A 23,119-nucleotide genomic window follows, 5' to 3' on the forward strand; every position below is an offset into this window, starting at 1 on the left:
ACCCTGGTATCATCTCTTTCTTCACTGAAGAGTGGGTCCACACACAAGGTCAGGGGCAGCTAGGAGCTAATTTCAAGGGTGGGATTGGTACACTGCTGGTGACCTAAAAAGATGGGGTCCCTAGTTGGCTCCTCCACCCTCCTCAGGAAGATCATCTTACACTCCACCAGAAGAAAGTTTCACCCACCAACACAGCCAACTTCTGGGGAGAAGTCACTAGCCAGAAAGCACATAGTGAGTGCCCTAAGTGTGGCATCTGAAGGGCTGAAGAAGAGTCCTGTGGGTCATGCCTCTGGCTTCCTGTCCAGTGCAGGCCTCCAGGTATCGCAGCTAAAAGGCCGCCAGGTCTCTGAATAACTTCCACAGTGGGACCCTACCAAGGAACAAGGCAGTCCGCCCCTCTACTGAACAAAGTTTCATTTCCTCAAGCCCAGTTCTGCCGGTGCCACACAGGAGTGTTCCCTTTGCGGGACTGCACAGCCTTGGCCCTCACAGCTGTTTTCCTCCTAACACCTGCAGTCCTAAGAGGTGGACATCCTGAAACACATGGGCCTGTCCATTTGAAGGGGGAACATGGGGAAGAGAATGGCCAGGCCCTGAGAAAGTGGGAAATGTGTAGGAATGACAGGCGTGCCAGCTCGTTTTCTCTCAGCTCACAGTTCCTCTTACACAAAATCTCTGCCATCGGCCGCCATGGCCGAAGCGATGCTGAGTGCCCATTCTAAATGCTGTCATCGGCTCAGAGGAACAGCATGGAGGGTAGGTAAGAGCACCAGGTCACGTACCACGGCAGGCTGGTGGCCCCGATGCATCCATCCCACCTGTACCAGGGCCTGCTCTGGGCTCCGTTCCCTCTTTGGGGGTGAGCCTGGCTCTACATCTCAAGCCTGGATTTTTCAAGCATCCTCTCTGATTTAATGCTTTCAATCTTGGGGTCTTCAGCTAATATTTGCTCTCCCTGTGAGTCCACAGAGAAGGTGAGGGGATAGATCGGTGTGTATTATAATAACCTCTGAAGTTCTTTTTAAACTTCTCTGAGAAATACATTACCTTTACTATCCTGGCTTCAATTTGGTATACCTATAAAATGCATTCACCTGTTATGGTTTAAGGAAAGTGCAGCATGTGTCACAAATGCTTTAAGGGAAGGAACCACAGGGCATCCTGACAGCCTTCTCATAAACAGGAAGCCCCTCCAGGGATGCCACATGGAGCTGTGAGAGGGCAGCTGGGACTGGCCGCCACGGGGTGAATGATGAGTTAGAGGAGAACTGCACTTTGTACACTGGACATGGTAGCTCATGCCTATAGGCAGGAGGATAACTTCAGGCCAGGAGTTCAAGACCAGCCTGGGCAACATAGGGAGAGCCCGTTTCTATTTTTAAAAATTAAAAATTTGGCAGGGCACAGAGGCTCATGCCTGTAATCTCAGCACTTTGGGAGGCTGAGGCAGGTGGATCACCTGAGGTCAGGAGTTCAAGACCAGCCTGGCCAACATGGTGAAACCCTGTATCTACTAAAAATACAAAAACTAGCCAGGTGTGGTGGTGGGTGCCTGTAATCCCAGCTACTCAGGAGGCTGAGGCAGGAGAATCACTTGAACCCGGGAGACGGAGGTTGCAGTGAGCCAAGATTGTACCATCGCACTCCAGCCTGGATGACAGAATGAGACTCTGTCTCCAAAAAAATAAAATAAAAATAAAAATTAGCCACGCATTGTGGTATGCACCTGTAGTCCCTGTACTTGGGAGGCAGAGGCAGGAAGATCATTTGAGCCCAGGAGTTCGAGGCTGTACTGAGCCGTGATTGTGCCACTGCAGTCCAGCCTGGGCTAACAGAGACCCTGTCCAATAAATAAAAACTACACTGCACTTTGTAGTTTCCAAGACTCTTCCATACACTCATGGGTCTACACACCAGCTCTGTGGGGGATGCATGACGGCCATCATTCGGCAAATGAGAAAACCGTGGTTCCAAGCACTGCCTTTGGCCAAAGCCATGTGACTAGTAAATTGTGGGCAGGAATGAAAACTCAGTTCTGAGTTTTAGAAAGTAACCGCTTCCAAACTGCTTCCCCAAAGGAGGCTCTCTCCTACCCTATGCAGGGGAAGGGGCTCCTATGACGTCTGTCGCTGGGTTTCTGAGAACACGGGAAGAAGCAGCAGCACAGAGACACATTCAGGAGAGAGGCTGCAAATGCGGGGACCAGCTCAAGAAGATGGCGCTAGGACCACGATGTCCAGTAGCTCCCAGCTCTGGTCAGAAACCACTGATTCACAGTTTATACAATGCACTGCCCTTTGCAGTGGTCCTATGCCCTCCACTGCAACCCCAACTCTACCCTTCAATGAATGCGTCCAACTCAGTTTTCATCTGCTCCACCCTCTCAGGCACATAGAGGCTTCTCTTCCCCATGCACTCAAGGTGAAGGCCGGTGTTCCCAGGGTCCTTGCCTGGGGAGCAGGAGGTGCCAACCAAGATTTTACACCTAGAGAGCAAGTCACAGAGTTTTTGCCACAGAACAAAACCACCCAACTGCAGAGCTGGAGGAGACTCACAGATCACCTATGGTGACCCCTTCAACGCGCTTAAGGAAACAGGCTCGGAGATTTGAGCTGACTGGCCAAAGTCATAAACAGTTCAGTAGCAGTGCAGAAACTAGGTGCCAGGACTCCAGAACTTGTGTTATTTTTTTCTTACTCCATATTTTATCTGCAGAAGTCTTTGTTTTTGTTTTTTAACGAGCGGGTAAACTGAGCCACAGAGTGCTTTGGTGACTTGCGGGCGCTGACACAGTAGGTGGTAGAACCAGGCACTGGGCTCATACCTGTACAACTCCTAAGGCTATACGTGTTCTTTCCAATGCACTCTTTAAATCCTAGGGATTACAGCACAGCCTTTATGCCAATCCCTGCTAACCGCTGGAATCAGCTAAGGAAGTGACTCCTGCCCAGAGAACCAGCAGTTCTAAATGGACTTGCTGCAAACACTGAAACCTAAATAAAAAAGGTCTATTTGGCACTCAAAGTAATAAACAAAATACCAAGACCATAGGAGTGTTCCCTAAACTTACAAAGATGGCACTCAGTTTGTATAATGGCATCACTGTAAAGAAACCCCTTCTGGGCTTCTCAGAAACTCTTCTGGAGGATGGTGGATTAGCAGCATGTTCTAGACAGTGTCTCTCTCAAGTGCTGGGGGATGAAGTGAGCCTCGGGCCTCACCAGTGGAAACCAAGTCCCTGGGAAGGTCAGGTCAGCTGGAAAAGGCAGCTGCTCGGCACAGCCAGGCTCACCAGGCAGATGTGCTATGCACACACAGACAGACGTGCAGGAGGGTACATGTGCACAGCCCATCACACCACACACTACCCACATCTGTCTACACCCACACTTCACAGACTGACCCATACACAGACAAACACACATGTGTGCACAGTAGGTGATCCCTTGTGTCCCCTGGCTACACACAGGCATCAACAGGCACCCACATCTCGCAGACATAGCCCCATGTACACAGAGGCATAAACACATACCACACACGCACCTCCCCTTGTCCCTTATTGTCACTGCAGCCTCTCCTGCCTCCCTCTTTCAGGGAAGCTCCAGACACCTGGGCTAACCCAGCCCCACAGGCCCTCATTCCCAGTGCAATGCTTTAGGGCTGGCTCCGGAGGCACTGTGCCTCCTGCCCCTGGTCAATAACAAGGTCTAGAGAGAAAAGCCCAGGCCATTTATGGATCCTAATGACCAACTGCTCTTGGTAACGGCCAGTTCTGCAGTGACCCATATATGAGTTGATTACAGGTTCTGACTCCCACACTGCACACGCAGAACGCAGGTGTCCCGGAGCACTGACCACTGCAGATGGCCCCTTCCCTGACAGCCAGGGCAGCTATGCTGACCTCATCAGCCACCTCCCGAGGGCTCCTTCAACTGGGTGGCCCTGAGCAGGCCCAGACCCAACAGGCACCACCCTGAGCCCTCTCCTCAGGGACATGGCTCCAGGGCTCCTCTCTCCCTCCCATCCTCACTCAGAGGCTCCCTGTCCAAAACGTCTCACCACTGGTGTCTGCAGTTCTGCCATTAGGACTTTATTATTTGTTTAATGAGGTCTTCCTCTTCTTGTCCTCCTCTTCCTCCTTCTTTTCTTTTCTTTCTTTTTTTTTTTTTTTTTGAGGTCTTTTTTAAAGATATAAGACAGTCATGTTTTAAAATAGGTTCCCAGTGTCTCTGTGTTGCCAACAAGGCCAAATCTCCATTCTGTAAGAAAGCAGTCAGATAGCTGCACAAGCTGTCTTTTGCCTGTTTTGTCATCATTTCTAGACACTCACCACCACAGCCTGATAAGCTAACCACAAAGAGATTCACCATTCCCCAGTGCAGCGTCGCAGCTCCTGGTCTGATCTCCGCTGGGATTATCTTCCTAGGCCCACCTTTGCTGCCTGACAAATGCCTACCAGGTCCATGGAGGACAGCACAGGGTCTCTCATCTCCGCAGCTCCCCTTTATCATTTCCTTGAAGACCAGCTCCCTGCTCTATGCTCCCGTGGCTCCCAGCTCTTCTCTATCACAGGCATCTGTGCATCTCCTGACCTCCCCTAGATGGTAAGTCCTGGCAGAGCAGAACTACTTCCCAGTCACACCCCATGACCATTTTCTGGACACTCACCAGCGTGGAGCCCAGCACGCACACCATGCAATTAGTCCTCTGACACTAACATGAGATTAGGTTAATCCAGGAGTTTCCTCCCCGAGGCAGGAAACACCATGAGGAGCAGCACAAAGGCATTGTGAGCCAGGGCGGGAGCATGGACAGAGGCACCTTGGCGAAGCCTGTGACAAACCCAAAGCTTCTGCCTCAAACAGGCCCCAGGAGTGCGGACAGCGAGGTACCCCAGTGTGGCCAAGGGACCCTCAATACAGACACCCTCAACCTCTCCTCCAAAACTCACCAGCCCCTGTCTGGCCAGCCCGAGGCTCACTGCAGGGCTTCACACTCATAACACACTTCAAAGGCAACACACCCCAGGCAGAATTACACCATTAAAAACCTCCGCTCCTGGACTCAGGTGTGCAGGTAAAAGCTATCTATGGCCAACAGAGTTTTCACCTTCCTTACCCAGGGCTTAACTCGGGTTCAGAGCACTTGGAGGGAGGAAACGGCTGCAGAATTCTTTGCAGCAAGGACCCCATAGCAGCCCTTTTTGGCTTTGATTATTGATATGGTTAGGATTTGTGTCCCCACCCAAATCTCTTCTTGAACTATAATCCCCAGGTGTTGAGGGAGAGACTTGGTGGGAGGTGACTGGATCACAGGGACAGTTTCCCCCATGCTGTTCTCGTGATAGTGAGTGAGTTCTCACAAGAGCTGATGGTTTTATAAGGGGCTCTTCCCCCTTCACTTCCTTCACACACTCTCACCTGCCACCATGTAAGATGTGCCTGCTCCCTCTTATGCCATGGCTGTAAGTTTCCTGAGGTCTCCCCAGCCATGTGGACCTGTGAGTCAATTAAGCCTCTTTTCTTTATAAAGTATCCAGAATGGTGTAGTATCTTTATAGCCGTATGAGAACAAACTAATACAATTATGGAGACTTCCCTCTTCCCAAGCCCTGGGAAGAAATGATATCAACACTTCTGTCTACACAGCTAAAATCTTTTTGGATGTGGATTCTAGTCAACAGATGTGGTATAGACTAAGCAGGACTCAGTAAAAGCCCAACGATTGTTGAATTATCTCTGCAAGAGTGCACACCTTCTGCAGGTGGTTAGATTTTCAAAAGAAAACACATGCACAAACACACATCATGAGCCTGTTTTTAAATGAATGTGTGTTAAGAGTAAAGACCCTGTAACCGCAGAGTTTGGGTGCCGGCTGGCATTTGACATTGTGCGGACATCTTGGCTTTTAGTGCCTCTACATCTCAGAACAAAGGTCAGGACTCTTTCCAGCCAGCCCTGCATCCTGTGAGTGGAAGCAGTGGCTGCGAGTTACGTGGAGATGAGAGGCCACTCTCAAGGCTCAAATCTTGCCTGTGCACTTCTCAGCACCTTGCCCAGGGCTGACAACAAGTACTTACCTGACTGAACTCCTTCCCCTCGCAGCTATGCACTCCCTGGGTGTCATCTCTGACTCGAGCCCATGGCCACAACCACAAGGGACCCCTGAAACACATGGGCCATTCATTCCAACTGCTGCATCCCAGGAGCAGGTGCAGTCTTGCTGGGACCTCTTCACCCTTTGAGCTGGGTACACAGACAGCTGCAAATCGGAAGAAGCAACTCCCCCTCCCATACCTCGATCCAGCCTTTGAGTCCCCACGCTGTGGGCCAGGGCTAACCAGAACACAGAACGGGAAGTGAGTTGTTATAACTGACAAATGACAAACCAACATTCTCCTCTGTATTTATTTACCAGCTTAGGTTTCATCAATTGAAGAATTACTACTTGCTTTGAGTCTTAACTCCCTTTCCCTGCCCTCATCTCCTGACACCAGGAATGCCCTCCTCTACTTTCTCCATTAATCTTCAGCCTGACAGTTAGATCCTCGTCTCCTCCAAGAAACTTCCCTGAATTTCTCCAGGCCCCACCGAAGACCCCTCCCTCCTTCAGGTCTGAGAGCTAGAACTACACACAAAGGCATCTGAAGATACCAAAGAACAGAGACAAACAAGCATGGCAAAGGCCTGTCTCACCCACCAGATTCTTGGGGGTTTTGTGGAGAGGTTTGTTTTTCTTTCTGTTTTGAGACAAGGTCTCGCCCTGTCTCAGACCCAGGCTGGAGTACAGTGTCCTGAACATAGCTCACTGCAACCTCGACCTTGCAGGCTCAAATGCATGTCCCACCAAGTAGCTGGGACCACCATGTGCCACCACATCTGGCTTTTTTTTTTATTTTTTATAGAGACAAGGTCTTGAACTCCTGGGCTCAATCTTCCTGCCTCAGCCTCCCAAAGCACTGGGATTACGGGCGTAAGCCACCACACCTGGCCTCCAGATTCTTAAATATGTCGAGGGCAAGAACAGGGTCCTCCATATGGTGCTGAGACCAAAGGTAAAGTGGAGGGTGCCCAGGCTATCTATGAGCCTGAGAGGCAAGTACAGCGGGCTGGCATGGCCACCCTATGGAGTACCGCAGGAGGGAACGCGCTCTCCAGGCACCAGCTGTTCTCAGGGTTTAAAGTGCTTATCCAGGCTTGTTTCTAGCTCTGGTGCCACCGACATACAGTTGGGGATTTCCTTCAGCCATAAGCCATTCCCCAAAGCTGAATGCACCCATTGCGGAAGACACCAGTGTGAAATAATTTTCAAAGAGCTCACAAAGAGAAGAGAACACATCTGAGGTAGTCCCAAAAGGAAATGTCCTGCGGAGAAAGCTGATGGAAGGGCTAGAGAAAACAAGAGAGAGAAAATCCCCCTCATAATCCTGCCTGAATGAGAAAGAACATCATTTAGGGAAGCTGGTTTCTCGTTTTCTCCCCACTGCCAAAGTACTATTTTGGCATCTCTTTACAACTCACAGACATCCTTTCAGAATTTGTAAATGATTTCCCTTAATTCCTGCCCTACAGAAAATACCTCTTTTATGCCTTCAAATAAATGCAAGTCAGTAAGCATCTACTACCTGCACATCAGTCCCTAAGAGCTGTCAAATAACCTCAACTCTCAAGCTCACAGCCCCCCAAACCTAACAGACCAACACCTTTTACATTTAAGACTCAAACATCTATATGGAAGCTCTGTACATGCACCAAGATCCCAACCCCAAAAGCCCAAACAGACACAAATGTCACCTTCTCTCAGGAGTCCCCAGTTCCTGCTCCTGCCCCTTTGAGGAGTTGGGATGAGAAGGACTCAGGGTGCAGCATGAGCTATGGGAGCTACCCCCAACCATCTTTAAACTCAGCCCTGCAGGAAGAACCCCAAGGCTAGTGGGACATGGAAACTCCAGCATCTGGGGCTGGCTGGGACTGTAAGAACAAGCAGTTTATAATCCAGCAGTCTCCCTGAAAAAACCACTATCATTCACTACAGGCCGGTGCAGTGGCTCACGCCTGGAATCCCAGCACTTTAGGAGGCCAAGGTGGGCGGATCATGAGGTCAGGAGTTCGAGACCAGCCTGGCCAACATGGTGAAACCCTGTCTCTACTAAAAATACAAAAGTTAGCCAGGCATGTCGGCACACGTCTGTAATCCCAGCTACTCAGGAAGCTGAGGCAGGAGAATTGCTTGAACCCAGGAAGCAGAGGTTTCAGTGAGCTGAGATCACGACACTGCATTCCAGCCTAGGCGAGAGAGAGACTCCATCTCAAAAAAAAAAAAGGAAAGGGAAAGAAAAAGAAAAAGAAAAAAAAATTAGCCGAGCATAGTGGTGGGTACCTGTAATCCCAGCTACTTGGGAGGCTGAAGTAGAAGAAACGCTTGAACCCAGGAGGCAGAGGTTGCAATGAGCTGAGATCACACCACTGCACACCAGCCTGGGCGACAAGAACAAGAGGCTGTCAAAAAAAAAAAAAAATCACTACAGTACCTTCCCTGGAAAGACCTGGAAGACTTCATTTCATTTCTTCCCCATCATCACCATTCATGTGTCCATCCACCCCCTCACTTAAATATGTGCTGCGGCACTCACAGAACTCGACTTACCTAATTCCCGAATGGGTCTCCCACAGCCACCCACTAGCAAAGCTAGAGACACTGGGGGAGTATCTGCAGCAATTTTTTTTTTTTTTTTTTTTGCCACTGTCATTAACACTCAGCAGAATCCAGAAGATGACTTCACTCCCTACCACCACGCCCTGGTCCTGGCTCCCAAATCAGTCAACATGTCCAGTCCCCTGCCAAGGTGGTTCAACAAATGTCTATTTTCAAAGAAACCTAAGCTGGCTGCTTCTGGTTCACTGTCCTCATAACTCATCACCAACTATTTGTGGGATGCGAAGGGGAACTGTCCTGAGCCTGCCCCCTCTGAATTAGGAAGTCCCCAGGTGCCAGCAGTAAGAGGCACTCAAACCCAGGGAGGCTCACGCTACAGGGGCAGCTCCTGCACACACTGACGATGGGGCAAGTCCCTCTTCTTAGTTGCCCAGACAGACAGACTGCGGTGCCAGGTCCTCTGAGCACGGTGGGAGTGACAAGCATGAGCGGCAGGCCAGACCCCATACACAGCAAAGCTGTAGTTCAAATATGTATTGTATGTGTCTGGTTTTCACACGGAGTTTGCAACCTGCCAGTTAGTAGTGTTTACCTTGGTAAAAATTCACGGGAAATCTTAGTCTGAACAGGCCCAGAGTTTATTTTACTGCCAGATAAACAACTTTCTTTGATAAATCATCCGTGTGACAGTGTTCCTGAAAGACTAAACAAAGATTTCAAGCACAATCTACAGGCCTTTGAGAAGCCTTCCAAAGCGAACGCATGTTTAATTGGCTGCCCTAAGGCCGAGGCAGGGCAATAGTCTGACATTTCCTTGGCCATTTGTTCTTCTTAAACACACACACACACACACACACACACACACAGAGATTGGGGCTTCCAGCACATTTCTGCAAAACTGGATGAAACTTACCAATATTTAAACGCTCATTCACCTTATAATGCATAGTCTATTTTTTAGTTAAAGGAAGTGAATATCATAAGGCAGGTGTTGGGGTTGGGGAAGGGAAAACTGCCCCAGAGATACTGCTGGGAAAAAAAGGAGGACAGAGGGAAGTAAAACAGCACAAAGGGGCTCTGAAGTCCCTCGTACATAAGTCCTGCTAAATTAGAAGGAGAACACGTTAGGTACAGGGTTTCTAAAAAACACACAAATGAAACTTCAGTGGCCCTATCCTGGAACACCAGGCAGTCACAGCTCCCACATTCAGCCCTCATCACTGTCTGGAGGCTTCCAGGTTTACCTTGACATAAGGATGTCATCTCACTAAAACCCAGCTCTCCTAACTTCTAGTTAGGGTTTGGCTTTCTGAGGGGGAGTTGTTTGTTATTGTTATTGTTAACTACAGCACCTTGAAGCTGCATAAAGCAGTTTTTTTGTGGGTTTTTTTTTTTTCTTTTGAGAAAGAGTTTCGCACTGTCGTCCAGACTGGAGTGCAGCAGCGCAGTCTCAACTCACTGCAACCTTGGTCTCTAGGTTCAAGCGATTCTTCTGCCTCAGCCTCCTGAGTAGCTGGGATTACAGGCGCCTGCCACCATGCCCGGCTAATTTTTGTATTTTTAGTAGAGATGGGGTTTTGCCATTTTGGCCAGGCTGGTCTTGAACTTCTGATCTCAGGTGATCCACCCACCTTGGCCTCCCAAAGTGCTGGGATTACAGGCATGAGCCACTGTGCCCGGCAGCCTAAAGCCATTAAAGGTCTTCCAAATGGGTTTTTAAAAACACTTCTTCAGTTGAATCCTCTGTTAACCAGAGAATTAACTAGCATATTCCATTCTTCTTCCTCAAAAACTTCTCCCCCAACAAGCTGATTTCATTAGTGCTAGAATTTTCCTTCCTAGGCTAAATTTCATCCTAAAACAATTCTTTCCAATAAGAAGACTTAATAATTATTACAGATTGAACAGCCACCATATTCCAGGAACTGTCCACACTTGATTAAATCCAATTCTCCCAACACAGTCATGTAGGAATTCTCATCCACAGTTGGCTGATGAGGAGCCAGGCTGAGGGAGGTTAAGAGACTTTCTGGTGGTCGCTTAGCTTAATGGGTTGGGATTTAATCCAAGTCTGTTTGGCCCAGAGCCTGTGTTCTTTCCATTCTGCTACACTGCCGGCTTTCCCACCAATAAGGGAGCCACTGATTGCTGAGCTCCTTCTGTGTGCTGGGCACAGACATCAGTCCATTTAAATTCTACAAACCCTGAGGGTAAAGGAGCACCTGATGCCCCTGCCCAGGAAGCTCCTCAACTACTGTCCACCGTGATGGGTGTGAGAGGCTGGGAAGGAGCAAGGGTGTGCAATCTGGCCTGGCTGCCAGGGAAGTGCTGGCGGGCAGTAACAGGGTTCCAGGTACAGTGCTCCTGGGTCATTGAATGCCTAACTCCTTTTTTTTTTTGTCTTATTTCCTTCAGTCAGTAAGGTGAGGGCATGGACTGGCTGATCTCTGATGTCCTAACCAACTCAACACTGCTCTACAATGGCAAAGTGGTAGCGGGGCTCGCTTCAGTAGCACACATGGTAAAACTGGAACAATACAGAGAAGATTCACATGGCCACCATGTAAGAAAAACGTGAGTTCGTGAAGCTTTCTGTACTTTCAAAGGATAAGATGTAGGATACAGTCTTCAGTAGTACAGCTAGGCAACTATAGCTAACGATCATTTACTGTATATTTCAAATTACCTAGAAGAGTAGATTTGGAACATTTCCAACACAAAGATCAGGATTTCAGGTAGTAGATATCCCAATTACTCAATTTTTTTTTTTTTTTTTTTGAGACAGAGTCCTGCTTTGTTGCCCAGGCTGGAGTACAGTGGTGTGATCATGGCTCACTGTAGCCTCAAATTCGTGGGTTCAAGCAATCCTCCCACCTCAGCCTCCCAAGTAGCTGGGACTACAGGTGTGTGCCACCGTACCCAGTTAATATTTAATTTGTAATGGGGATGGGGTTTCAGTATGTTTCCTGTGGTTTTGAGGCTGGTCTGGAACTCCTGACCTCAAGCAGTCCTTCTGCCTCACCCTCCCAAAGCACTGAGATTACAGATGTGAGACAGCATGCCCAGCCCCAATTACCCAGGTTTGATCATTACACATTGGATGCTTTTATCAAAATATCAAACGTACTCCATAAATATGTGCAACTATTTTATATCCATTAAAAAAATTTAAGTGGTACAGGTGAGCAACACAGCACCCAAAGAAATGGGCAGTTCGCATGAGCTGTAAACAGCCCCCTGGTCCCACTCATCCCTTGTCCCTTCTTCTCTACTCACCTCCAGAAAAGCTTCAGAAAATAAAGGTGAACTTGAGGGCAAATCCTTCTCTCCACTCCCCTTCTTATGAGAGTTTGTAATCATATCCAAAGATGAGAACATGATGCATAGTAAAATAAGCCAGATGCAAAAAGACAAACACTGGCTCGGCCTCCATCTCTTCACTGCCCGCCCACCCCCACCCCCCACCTCCCATGCACAAGAAGGCTGCTCAAAAAGAGACACAGGCTCTCAGCTGGGAGTCACCCCTCTAGTGCACTGAGCAATCGACCAATCTCAGGTTTTTACGCACATAAAACATCCTAACTGCTCCATTTCATACAGATCTGTGGATAGGATATGTATCTTCAGTAACAATAAAACTCAGTTGTTTTCCACTTACGAATTCCACTCCTGGGGTAACAATTCCTTCCATGTCTAATTTTATTTGACTGAATGAGATTCTGGATGCTTATATGCTCAGTCACCCAAAACAGGGCATGTAGTTTTCCCTGAACTTAATACACAAGTTGCCGATACCCACCTTGAAAAGAGCCTTCTCCTTTAAAAAAAAAAAAAAAGTCCATCATGCCTGTAATCCCAGCATTTTGGGAGGCCAAGGTCGGGGGATCACTTGGGGTCAGGAATTCAAGACCAGCCTGGCCAACATGGTGAAACCCCATCTCTACTAAAAACACAAAAATTAGCCAGGTGTGATGGTGGGCGTCTGTAGTCCCAGCTACTTGGGAGACTGAGGCAGGAGAATTGCTTGAGCCCGGTGGGGGCAGAGATTACAGTGAGCTGAGATCACGCCATTGCACTCCAGCCAGGGTAGAGCAAGACTCAGTCTCAAAAAAAAAAAAAAAAAAAAAATTCCATTCCACATCCAGTATCCCCTGTAAACACTCAGCTGACAAACTTTCATTTTATGTCCACCATGTATAAGACACTGTGCCGGGGACTATTTGAGTGCAAATAGGCCTTACTTTGTTCATTCCAAGACACAGGTTTTCTGCGCATTTCTGCAAGAAGCATGTTTTTTTGTTTTTCTGTTTTTTCTGTCAGTAGTGCAAACTGAATAGTGTGTCTCACAATTAACAGGCATCTCCCAGCAGGTAAAACATGGCATCAGACACAGAGCCTGCTCCCAGGCAGCCTGCAGGTGCTGCAGTGACTGTGCTAGCAGCCAGTTTGCTTCATCTTTGGGAGGAAACCCAAGATTTGCTTTGGAAAGGCTGAGCCTACTTTCTGCAAGAGCTCAAACTGCCCGTCAGACTAAAACACTGTCCCCCAAACAGCAGCACAGCCAAGACACCTTGAAAGAAGTTGGAGGCAGAGTGAGAACAGATTAGTGGAGGTACGTAGGTGCGGGAAACTCTGAAAATATTTCTACTAGGAAATACTCGCTAATGCTAACTGTGAAAGCTGATGTTCTTTTCCTTCCTATTTGACTAACCTTAATGTTGCATAGTACAGCTTTTCTCTTTATGAGGAAATATATAAATGGAAAAAAGAATCCTTCCAGACGGCAAGGAAAGTTTCTAGGGGCAAAGAAATCCTTTTCCATAAGGAGAAAATACTGGGCTGAAGAAATTGCCACCTGAACTCTCAAGCTCAAAACACTGAAGAAAGCAGTACAAGTGGAAGCTCTGAACTCTCCTAGCAGAAGTCTATCACCATGCAGATTTCCCCCACAAAAGCTTACGGGTGTTTACAGATACTGCAGAAGAAGCCAGAGAAAGTGGCCAGAGGCAGGAATTAACCTCACCGCAATTATAAATAAATCAGATCCTCATATCCCTGTAATAAACCAACCCAAAGGGAAGATGGCTGTGAGTGCTGAGCTGTTAACAGCAAGATGATTAGTGTGGTGGCTCGCAAATACTATATTGGGCTATTTAAGAGGCAAGAGTGGCACCCTGTTGTCACAGAGCAGGAAAAGCAGAGAGAGAACAAAAAACAGAGCCCTGCGAGCTGACAGAAGCCAGCAGGCAGGCTGGTTGCCATGTTCAATGCGGTGACTTTGCCCAGTCTAAGTCTTGGCTCCCACATCTGGTGCTTGATCCAGGCTGATCAGCTGCACTCCTGAGCATCAGCACCCAGGCTTTTCTGCTCATGTTTTTTCCTGTTGGGGAAAAAATGTGCCCTGAACTGAGGGGGCACAGTGCAGGGCTGGAGACACGAGTGACTAAGCAGATCTGCCAAGGGGTTTCAGCGCACTGCATGGGGAGAAGGTCAGGGATCAGACATGCCCAGCTCCACAGAGGCTGCCAGGGACCACAGATGCAGTGGCAGGGGGACAAGGGTGCTGCTTACCCAGGGAAATGCACCCCCTTATTCCCAGAGCTCACAGAGAGCCTTCCAGCAACCTGATGTCTTCCCACTGGGGATGTCAGGGCCACTTAATGCAAAGTTTGATCCCTGGAGGAGGGAGTCAAGCATTCTCTTTCTTCTCTGCTGTGTGTCAGCTTGCATTGTTCAATTTCTTTGTTTCCTAACTGAATCCCATCAGTGTGGCTGACTGCCTCACTTACTTGAAGTGAGCTGAGCTAGGAAACACGTTTCTCGACAAGGGTGCATTCTCTGAGGTGCTAAGAAGGGCAGAGCTAAGCTCAGCCCCTGCAGAGAGAGAGAGAAAAAAAATTCCTATATATTGTTTTATGAGAACATTACAGACAAAAAAACAAAAAGGTTTCTCCTGCAACCAGCTCAAAGAAGCCTGCCATACACCATATGCACACTAAGGAGGTCAGCGCCTCCGTGGCAAAGCTCAGAGGCTGTGCATCGACTCTTAAGTGAGGAGGCCAGGTGGCAGAGTGTAAAAGGACTCCAGTTGGGAAAGTCAAATTCCTTCTTTACCAAATAAGAGGACTGGATAAGATCTAGGTCTAGGAGGAACCCAAAAGTTCTGTGAACCCAAGAAGAAAACATTGTCAGGGCTAAAGGAACCCAATCCCAAACAGCTAATCACTCAGATTCCACAAACCCTGATTAGTTATCGACATGAGATCCTCCGTCCTCTTCTGTGTACAGGATGCTGGCTGATTTGGCAGTTGCCTGCTGCCATGGGAAGAAGATGTCCGTTCCAGGTGAGTTACCTGAGTGCCCCCTAGACCCCTGCCCTACACCTTAAGGTCAACCTTGCCAGATTCAAATTCTTTCCCAAGGCTTGCCTCTTCAGCCTATGTGGCAAAGGGTCTGAATCCTCCAATTTCTGTCTTTTTAAAAAAATAATACTCATGTATTACATTTACTTAGAGGAAGAGTTTCACCCTCAATCCGTATCTATAGAACTCAAAAAGCACTAGGTATACAGGGAATCCTCACTGACAAATTTGAGCTAATGCAGAAACAGACAAGTAACTCACACTGCTGCATCATAGAGAACACATCAATCTTCCCCATGCGTGGAAATAAGATACACGGTCTCCAGTTCAGCTCTGGTGGCCATCTACATCCAGTTTCCATCTTCATCCACAATTGCAATACCCTGAGAATGACTGTCATGAGGCATGATTCCCTCCGACTTGCGTGTGTCCTCCCACGTGTGTGCAGCTTACTTTGACAGGGCTCTTTGCAGGAACAAGACCCTTCCATGTACTTTATCATGTTTGATTAATGAAAACATGGCCCGGGATGCCTCCGAATGGACTCCCATCACCTATCTTGACACTTTTCCAGATAAGAATTCTGCAAGAAAGCCGATCTCAGGGACACAAGGCAGGAATTATGAGAAACACATTGTTCAGCATCACACTGATCCTTCCGAAAGTGTGGCTTGGCCAGAGCCACTTTTCTGCATTCATGTCAGATAGACATGCAAGAGAGGGAGCCGGCCCTCCAAAGGAATGCCGTATACATTTACTTGGCTCAGAGGAGAGACTCTCAGGGTGTGGTGAATTCAGGTCTTCTGCAGGTCAAACTATAACAGACCATCCCTGAAAGGCCCCAAGGCCCCTGGCATCTCTCCCACCTCCCCCTGATCCCCACCAGCTCCTCCTCCTCCTGGAGCTGAGAGTGCTGGTTCAGAATTCTCTTTTGATGGAGAGTGACGGGAAGAAGAGAGAAAAACCACACTACTGTGGGAATGTCCACTTTCTTTGCCTTGCAGAACCTGGTAAGGACCCTCCTCTGAATCCCCTAAGCATTGAAATCTCCCCTCCCTGGGAAGGCACCCGGAGGGCAGCCATTTAAATCCTGGACAGAGTCATGCTGACACCTAGGGGTAGATGTTAAAAAAAAAAAAAAGAGCCAGTCCGGAAAAAGCCGGGCTCAACCAGATGCAGGAACAGGTGGCAACTTGTACCTCCTGCAGCTTCCGAGAAGGAGCTGCTGTCCTTCCCTGCTCCTCTCGACCTGTCCCCAATTCAGACTCCCTGCATGCCCAGAGAAGATCCCCAAAAATCTGTCCAGCGATCCCCCACAAAGGAGGGCAAAGTATGGCCTTCATAAAAACTGGCTGGTTCTGGACCCTGTCTAGTCTCCCATCTGCCTGAGAAAAGCAGCTATTTGGAGAGGAATGAGGTAGAGAATGTAGAAAGCTGCAACGAGATACACCAGCAGGGCCTCCATCCGGCAGGGACACAGACCAGGAGGTTCCAAACCTTCCAGAGGCAGCTAGAAACTCTTTCTTACCAAACTCGCTGGCGCAGAGATGTTCAATGATGGCTTCGGATTTCAACTCATTGTCACAGGGAGGACATACCGTTGTGCCTGGGAAAGGAAGTAGGGAGAAATGGAACTGTAAGTTACAGAGCAGGAAGGGAGCAGCCCCTGGGGAAGAGATCGGCCCTGGGTCCAGGCTGAAAGTGACTAAAGGTCTTCTGGAACTTATGAAGGGGACCTGAGAATTGAAAAGAAGAAGCCTTGAGCCCAGGGTCTACAACCAGAGCAGGCACAGGTTTCTTGAAACATTTTGGCCCAGAGCTGCTAAATGTGACACAGTTATTTAAGCCAGCATGACCTGAGGCTGGGTGGGGGCAGGTCACGTGAATGATGACTTGTGGGACGCTGTGAGTGCCGGGAAAAGCTGGCTTACGAACTCACAGAGATCTCTTCCCGGTGTTTGTTTCCCATCCTCTCCCTTCTCCTTTCAATACCACCCTCTGATTCCTGCCCCCTTCCCATTTCCACACTCCCAGCTAGCCTGCTGATCCCTCTGACCAGATCTCCGGGAGCCAAGAGAGAAAGAAACTCAGCCAGACTCACAAACTCCAGCCCTCAGCCCCTGAACACCTCCTCTCCAAAAGGGCCACCGCAGCAGGAGGCCAGGGGCAGGCAGGCGGGGTGGGGCACTAGCAGGCACTGCCAAATGGGAGGACAGGGCTGGATAGGAAGGGGCCCTTCGGAGGCTCTTTCCTGGGCAACTGTGAAGTGCTTTGAAGAGGAGGTGTGTGGGGGCAGACGTGCATAACGCTGGGAGGCAGCTCCACTGCCTGGGAGGAGATATCTGAGGCCAGGGCAGAGGCCTCCTCCAAGCCAATATACTTCTGAAGTCGGAAGAGGTAAAGGACCCCTGCTTCCCAGGACAGAGGGAGAGCAGGACAGCACTTTCCTCCAAGAGCTGAAGTGGCTTATCATCATTGTCATCATCCTCACCTATCAAGCAGCCTGGAGCTTACTGACTGTCTAGGAAATATCATGAGCACATTCTAGGGGCACCCCACCCCCAGGCACAGCACAGGAGGCCAAGCCAGGCTGGAGCTGAAGAGCCCAGGAAAGTCACACCTGACACTGCACTCAGGGAGAGCAGGTGGGGCTTGGTGTGCTTGGAGCCCACTGTTCTTCATCCTCCTCCACCATGGCTTCCGTGGCAGCATCTCCCTCCCCATCAGCTTCCGCTATGGCTCAGACATCGAAATAGGCAAAGGCTCCACAAGTGGAAGAGAAGAGTGGACCTGCAGAGCACCCCCAGCTCAAGGCTGCCCTCAGGTCACAGGTGGCCCATAGACCACTCCCCACTTCCAAGCAGGGTCCCTGCAGGGCCCAGCAGAGACCCCATCCTTAGTTTTTATTGCCACATTCTTCTCCCACCTTTACTCTGCACCCAGGAGCAAACACCTTCCAGATTCTCAGTGCAGTTAAGAACCACGCTCCAAGCAGATGATGGCATGACTGTCCTTAGCCCAGATGCCGGAAATTTGCTTTGCACCCAGAACTTGAGATTGGGTTCTAGAGGTGGTAATTCTCACAAAGGAGACAAGAATTTTGCATTATGGTTTTTGCTTCCGCTTGGGGAAGAGGAAGTGTGACAACATGGAAAAGACCAGGTTACTTGCACAAGGAGAGGGAACTGTGCTTTTGGGTTTTCCTTGTTCAGGTTATTTTGAAAAAAGAAAAGTGGGATTTACACAAACACACATTGCAAGGTTCTGTGAATACCATCTTGACCAAATAGCGAAGTCACAGTGATCCGAATATAAAGGGCACATTTCTGCCCACTCCACACACTCACTGCATCTCCTCTGGACACTTGAAGTTTGCCTGACCCAACCGGCCAAGGATGGCACTGCACTTCTCAGGGACATTTTCCTCAGTCCAGTCAAATATGTTTTGACTTCAGTGCCTCTCAGAATGGCAGGAGCTCATTGGGGTGGGCTCTGTGTGTTTTTATCACGGCTTTCCCCTATCTCAGCTTTTCTAACGGCTGACTCTGGAGCAGCCTGATCCAGAGAGAGAAAGAGAAATGTGTGATGTGGTATTAATCTGCACCTCATTGGTGCACATTTATTAATATTTAAGGGGGTGTGGAGGAGACAGCCCAACAACTGAATCAGGATTAAGTGATTTTTGTAATATATCAATCCACACACACAAGTGCTCTCTCTCTCTCTCTCTCTCTCTCTCTCTCTCTCTCTCTCCTCTCTTTCCCTCTCTCACATACAACCCCCACAATCTTCCCTGGCCAGTTCCTGGGGGGACCAAAAAGGAGCCCTAAGGAAGGCTTTCTGGGGAACTGAGGGCTCTGTGGCCTCTGCCAGGCTGATTAAATGCACCACATGCCCAAACAACAACAAAATCAAACCCAGTGCGCTGGCTCATACAACTTCAACCAGCAAAACCAGGCAGAGAGGGAAACAACAGTGCATCAGCCTGGGAGTTCACAGTTCTAATGGAAGTGCCAGATTTAGAAATAACTTCCCTAGAAAAAGAACAAATGCCTCTTCCATAACAGAAGCTGCTATGGCTTGGGTATCAGCCTTTGTGGGGGGAAAAATGTCAAGTCATTTCTCATTATCAGGTTTCTCCTTAGTAACACATGACCATGGAGAGCTGGCCAATACCCCAAAACTGAATATGCTCAAGTGTGTGAAAAGAAACCAGTATGCAAAGATACAACACTGCTTTGAAAATGCATTTTAATTTTAAAGAATAAAAGCATAAAGAATAAATGAATAAAAGAGTAGGGCATGCGTACTTATTCTCATTGGAAAGTACCAGTTATTACCCCACAGCCACAAGCCATAAGGTTATGAGGATCAGTAGTCAGGTTTGTCTTGACCTGCCCTCTACACACCTACACACACACACACACACGCCCCACCCTCCCCTCCACAGGGACCTGGGAGGAAATCACGTGGGGCTCCCTTACACCAGGGATTGCAGTCCTGGGGAGGATGGTGTGCCCTCTCAGGGCAGAGCCCCCCCACCAAAACCACTGCGGGGAAAACCAGTCTCAAGCCCACTTCCGACCGGCCCTCTCTCCGCTTTTCTCTTTGTTCCTCAAAGACCTGTCTTGAGAGGGTGACTACCTGAGCGCTGCTGGGAGGAGAGTGAGGACGGTTCCCAGCCAGGCTGAGAAGGGCGCCGACTGGTGGAACTGCAGCCAAGGGGCAAAAGGTGTCCGGAAGACAGCGATTATGGGGTTTCCCCATCCCATCACAGCCTTTTGGGGGCTGGGGTGAGGATTCTTTCCTCTCTTCTGCAGGCAACCCGTCCAATCCCACCATGTTCCCTGTGGACTGCAGCACCTTTTCCGCAGCCAATCCCCCTAAGGTGTCTACTCACGTCTGCAGCCAGTCCCAGAAAGAGACCATCGGTGGCCACTGGGAATGGACTCCAGCTCAGGGCTGGGCACAGCCTCTCGGGGCAGGGCTGGGCTAATCCCCACTGGCTGAGGAAGGGGAGAAGGAAATTCCCGCAGGCTTCAGGGGATGGGTGCACGCCAACAGAACACAAGGCCCTTTGTTTGCTCCAGGTAACTGCTCAGTTCTCGCTCGCAAAGTGCAGATGTATCCGCTACCCTCACTCCACTCCCACCAGTTGACCCTGAGAGCAGCGGTGCCCAGACCTGGCCACTGCGGACAATCAGTGCCGTTTCCACCCAGCCATCCAACGTCAGTCACTGTGGACCCATCTCCTCCCTCCTTAGAATAAGCAAAAGCATCCAAAATTTGGGGTGTCCCTTTCCCCAACCTGCCCAAATCCTCACTCTGAGGAGCCAGGTGACTGTACGCCCCTCTTTTAGCATCAATAACAGAGGTTAAAGACACTTCAGGTGAGCTAAGTGTAGGCAACCGTTCTCCCCCACCCTAAAGGCCCTCCTCAAAAAGCCCTCAGGAAGCCTGTGTGTTGCTAAGCGCAGCTGGGGTACAGCTCCCCCATCCCTGACCCTCTCCACACCTCAGAGCCTAAACTTCGCTTCCAACGAATTCTGGGTTGAATTTACTGCTATCGAAGTCAGGCCTGTGATGTGTGTATTTTATATTTATATTTCTTTCATTTTGACTTCCCAGAATTTTTTTCTTCCCCCTCAAGAATAAGTGGGTTCTGAGAGGAACCTTGGGCCGGTCCCTCAGGCTGTTAGGCAAGTCTCCAATTTGCAGAGCTCCTCTCCCCGGGAGGAGATGAACAATGAGCTAATTACATTTTTATCTTTCTAATGAGCTGAGGATTTGTGTAAATGAGAGAAGCAGGGGGTACGCGAGAGGGAGGGAGAAAAGACTTTCCACCCCTAGCCCTGCGAGGGCAGAGCTGGTACCTGGAAGGGGTGGAGAAACAGAAGTCTCCATGGTTCCTAAACTTTCTCAGCCAGTTCTGCAGCAATCCCGAATCTACTTGACTGAATGACCAGTGAAGGAAAGGGCTTGGTTTTATTTTTTAAATCTTTGTCTAACCTATGAAAATAAACAAAAGCTGCGCCAAACATTCTCTCGGCCTTCCTGAACTTTCTACACTTTGGGTTTTGGTTTTTTCCTCCCGTCTAGGAGGTTAAAAACTTCGATAGGGTCTCGGAGTTCTCCCAGAGGAGAGGGAAGCTTCCCTGTTATTTAAAGCGCAAGGCTTTGTTTCAGGTATGGAAAAGGCGAAGCTGGATCTCAGGAAGAGTGGCTCCGGAGACCACAGCTAGTCCCTGCGAGGCCGAGGCGCAGATCCGCCGCTCCCGGGCCAGCCCCGCCGTGCACCTGGGTCGCGAGGGGCGCTGAGCCGATACCTGGGACAGACCAGACGCGCTTAGGAATCACGTGCACAGCATGCGAGCAACCTCGGGCCGTCAGTCCCCAGCGCCTGGACCCAGCGGCTGGCAGGCGTAGGATGGCGCGGGTTCTCCTGCAGCCCCGGCCGGGGGAGTGGGGGGGAGGCGGGGGCGGCTCGCGCACGTGGGAGAGGGCAGCCTTACCTTGGGGCTTGGAGGCTTCGGTGGCATTGGGTGGCGTCATGGCGATGCAGACGTCCCCCTCGGGGAACTTGTCACACTTGAGCATCTCGGGCCAGTAGAAGCCGAAGAACTGCATGACCGGCTCGCACGAGTCGCGCACGGCCTCGCAGAGCCAGCGGCACGGGTAGATGGGCCGATCCAGGCAGACGGGCGCGAACAGCGAGCAGAGGAAGACCTGAGTGCCGGCGTGGCAGTTCTTGTTGAGCAGGGGTACCCAGCTGCTGGCCTGCTGCTTCACCTCCGCCATGGTCTCGTGCTCCAGCAGGTTGGGCAGCACCATCTTCTTGTAGCCTACGTTGTGGCACAGCCGCAGATCCGCGGGGATGTCCACGCACTGCGGCGGCTTGGTGTAGAAGCGCCCGCTCTGGTACGGGCCGATGTCCGACTGGAAGCTCACGTAGTCGTACTCGCTGGCCAAGCCCACGGCCAGGAGCGCGGCGCCCAGCGCCAGCAGCACTCCCAGGCCTGCCCCCCGGCAGCCCCCCGCGCTGCGCCCACTGCCCATGCCGGCTCTGCTCCCTGTCCCCCGCGACGTCGGGGCTGCCTCAGCCGCCTCCCCGCGCGCGTCCCGCCGCAAACTTCCAGGGACCTCCTGGGACAAAAGGCGCCGTCCCCAGCGCTGTCCAGCTGTGCGGCCGCAAGCTGCTGCCCGGTCCCCCGGCCGGTGGCGGCCCTCGGCCTGCGGTCGGAGGCGGCGCGGGCGGGGAGGCGGCCCTGCGGCTGGGTGCGCCCAGGCTCCAGGAGGCACAGCAAGCAGGAAAGCGCGGGGCGGCGGGCGTGCGGCACCGACTAGCGAGGCTGCAGGGCTGGAGTGCGCGGGGCTCCTACGGCCGAGCCCTCGGAGCCGCCCCGCGCAGCCAATCAGCTCCCGGCGGGGCGAGCCGCACTGGTTACCACGTCCGTCACCGGCGCGGGAGCCAATCGCCTCCCTCGCGAGCGGGTTCGGTTTACTAGAACCAGACACAGTTCAACATCCCTTAAAAAACAAAACCAAAAATACATAAATAAAAGGGGGAGGAGGAAAGAGACAAGGGGGAAAAAAGAGGGGGAATAGATCGCAGCGTGGGGTGGAGAGAGACCAGGGCAGACCCTGTAATTAACTCGCACTGGCTTGCAGAGAAGCAAGGAGCCTGGATCATACTTGCAAACCCATGACATTATGAAGGCTTTTTTTTTTTTTTTTTTTTTTTTTGAGACGGAGTTTCGCTGTTGTTGCCCAAGTTGGAGTGCAGTGGCACGATCTCGGCTCATTGCAACCTCCGCCTCCCGGGTTCAAGCGATTCTCCTGCCTCAGCCTCCCGAGCAGCTGGGATTACAGCCGCGCGCCACCATGCCGGCTCATTTTTTGTATTTTTAGTAGAGACGGGGTTTCACCATGTTAGCCAGGCTGGTCTCGAAACTCCTGACCTCAGGTGATCCGCCTGCCCTCGGCCTCCCACATTTTTTTCTTTTTTCTTTTTTCTTTTTTACGCTGTTTCCTAATTTCAACCAACAGCCCTTTAGACTAGAGGCTCCTCTCCTCGGTTCTCTAGCTGCGGTGCAGACAGG

The 23,119-nt window shown here is 50.3% G+C and overlaps 1 protein-coding gene and 1 non-coding gene across 2 annotated transcripts in view; one reads left to right on the forward strand and one right to left on the reverse strand.

The window, feature by feature from the left end:
- Positions 1–22,456, reverse strand: part of SFRP1 (secreted frizzled related protein 1) — a 46,939-nt gene extending 24,483 nt beyond the window's left edge. The window contains exons 1-2 of the mRNA XM_033232055.1: positions 21,533–22,456; positions 16,549–16,626 (exon numbers count right to left, since the gene is read on the reverse strand). Coding sequence (XP_033087946.1) covers positions 16,549–16,626; positions 21,533–22,076 — 622 coding nt within the window. The 5' untranslated portion in view covers positions 22,077–22,456. The remainder of the gene's footprint in view (positions 1–16,548; positions 16,627–21,532) is intronic.
- LOC117096045 lies at positions 11,156–11,260 on the forward strand. The gene has a single exon (XR_004442325.1). It is a non-coding gene; the product is annotated as a U6 spliceosomal RNA (small nuclear RNA).
- Positions 22,457–23,119: the final 663 nt, after the last annotated feature.

This window comes from Trachypithecus francoisi, unplaced genomic scaffold (genome assembly GCF_009764315.1).
Source record: "Trachypithecus francoisi isolate TF-2019V2 unplaced genomic scaffold, Tfra_2.0 Contig01440, whole genome shotgun sequence".
Classification (NCBI taxonomy): Eukaryota; Metazoa; Chordata; class Mammalia; order Primates; family Cercopithecidae; genus Trachypithecus; species Trachypithecus francoisi.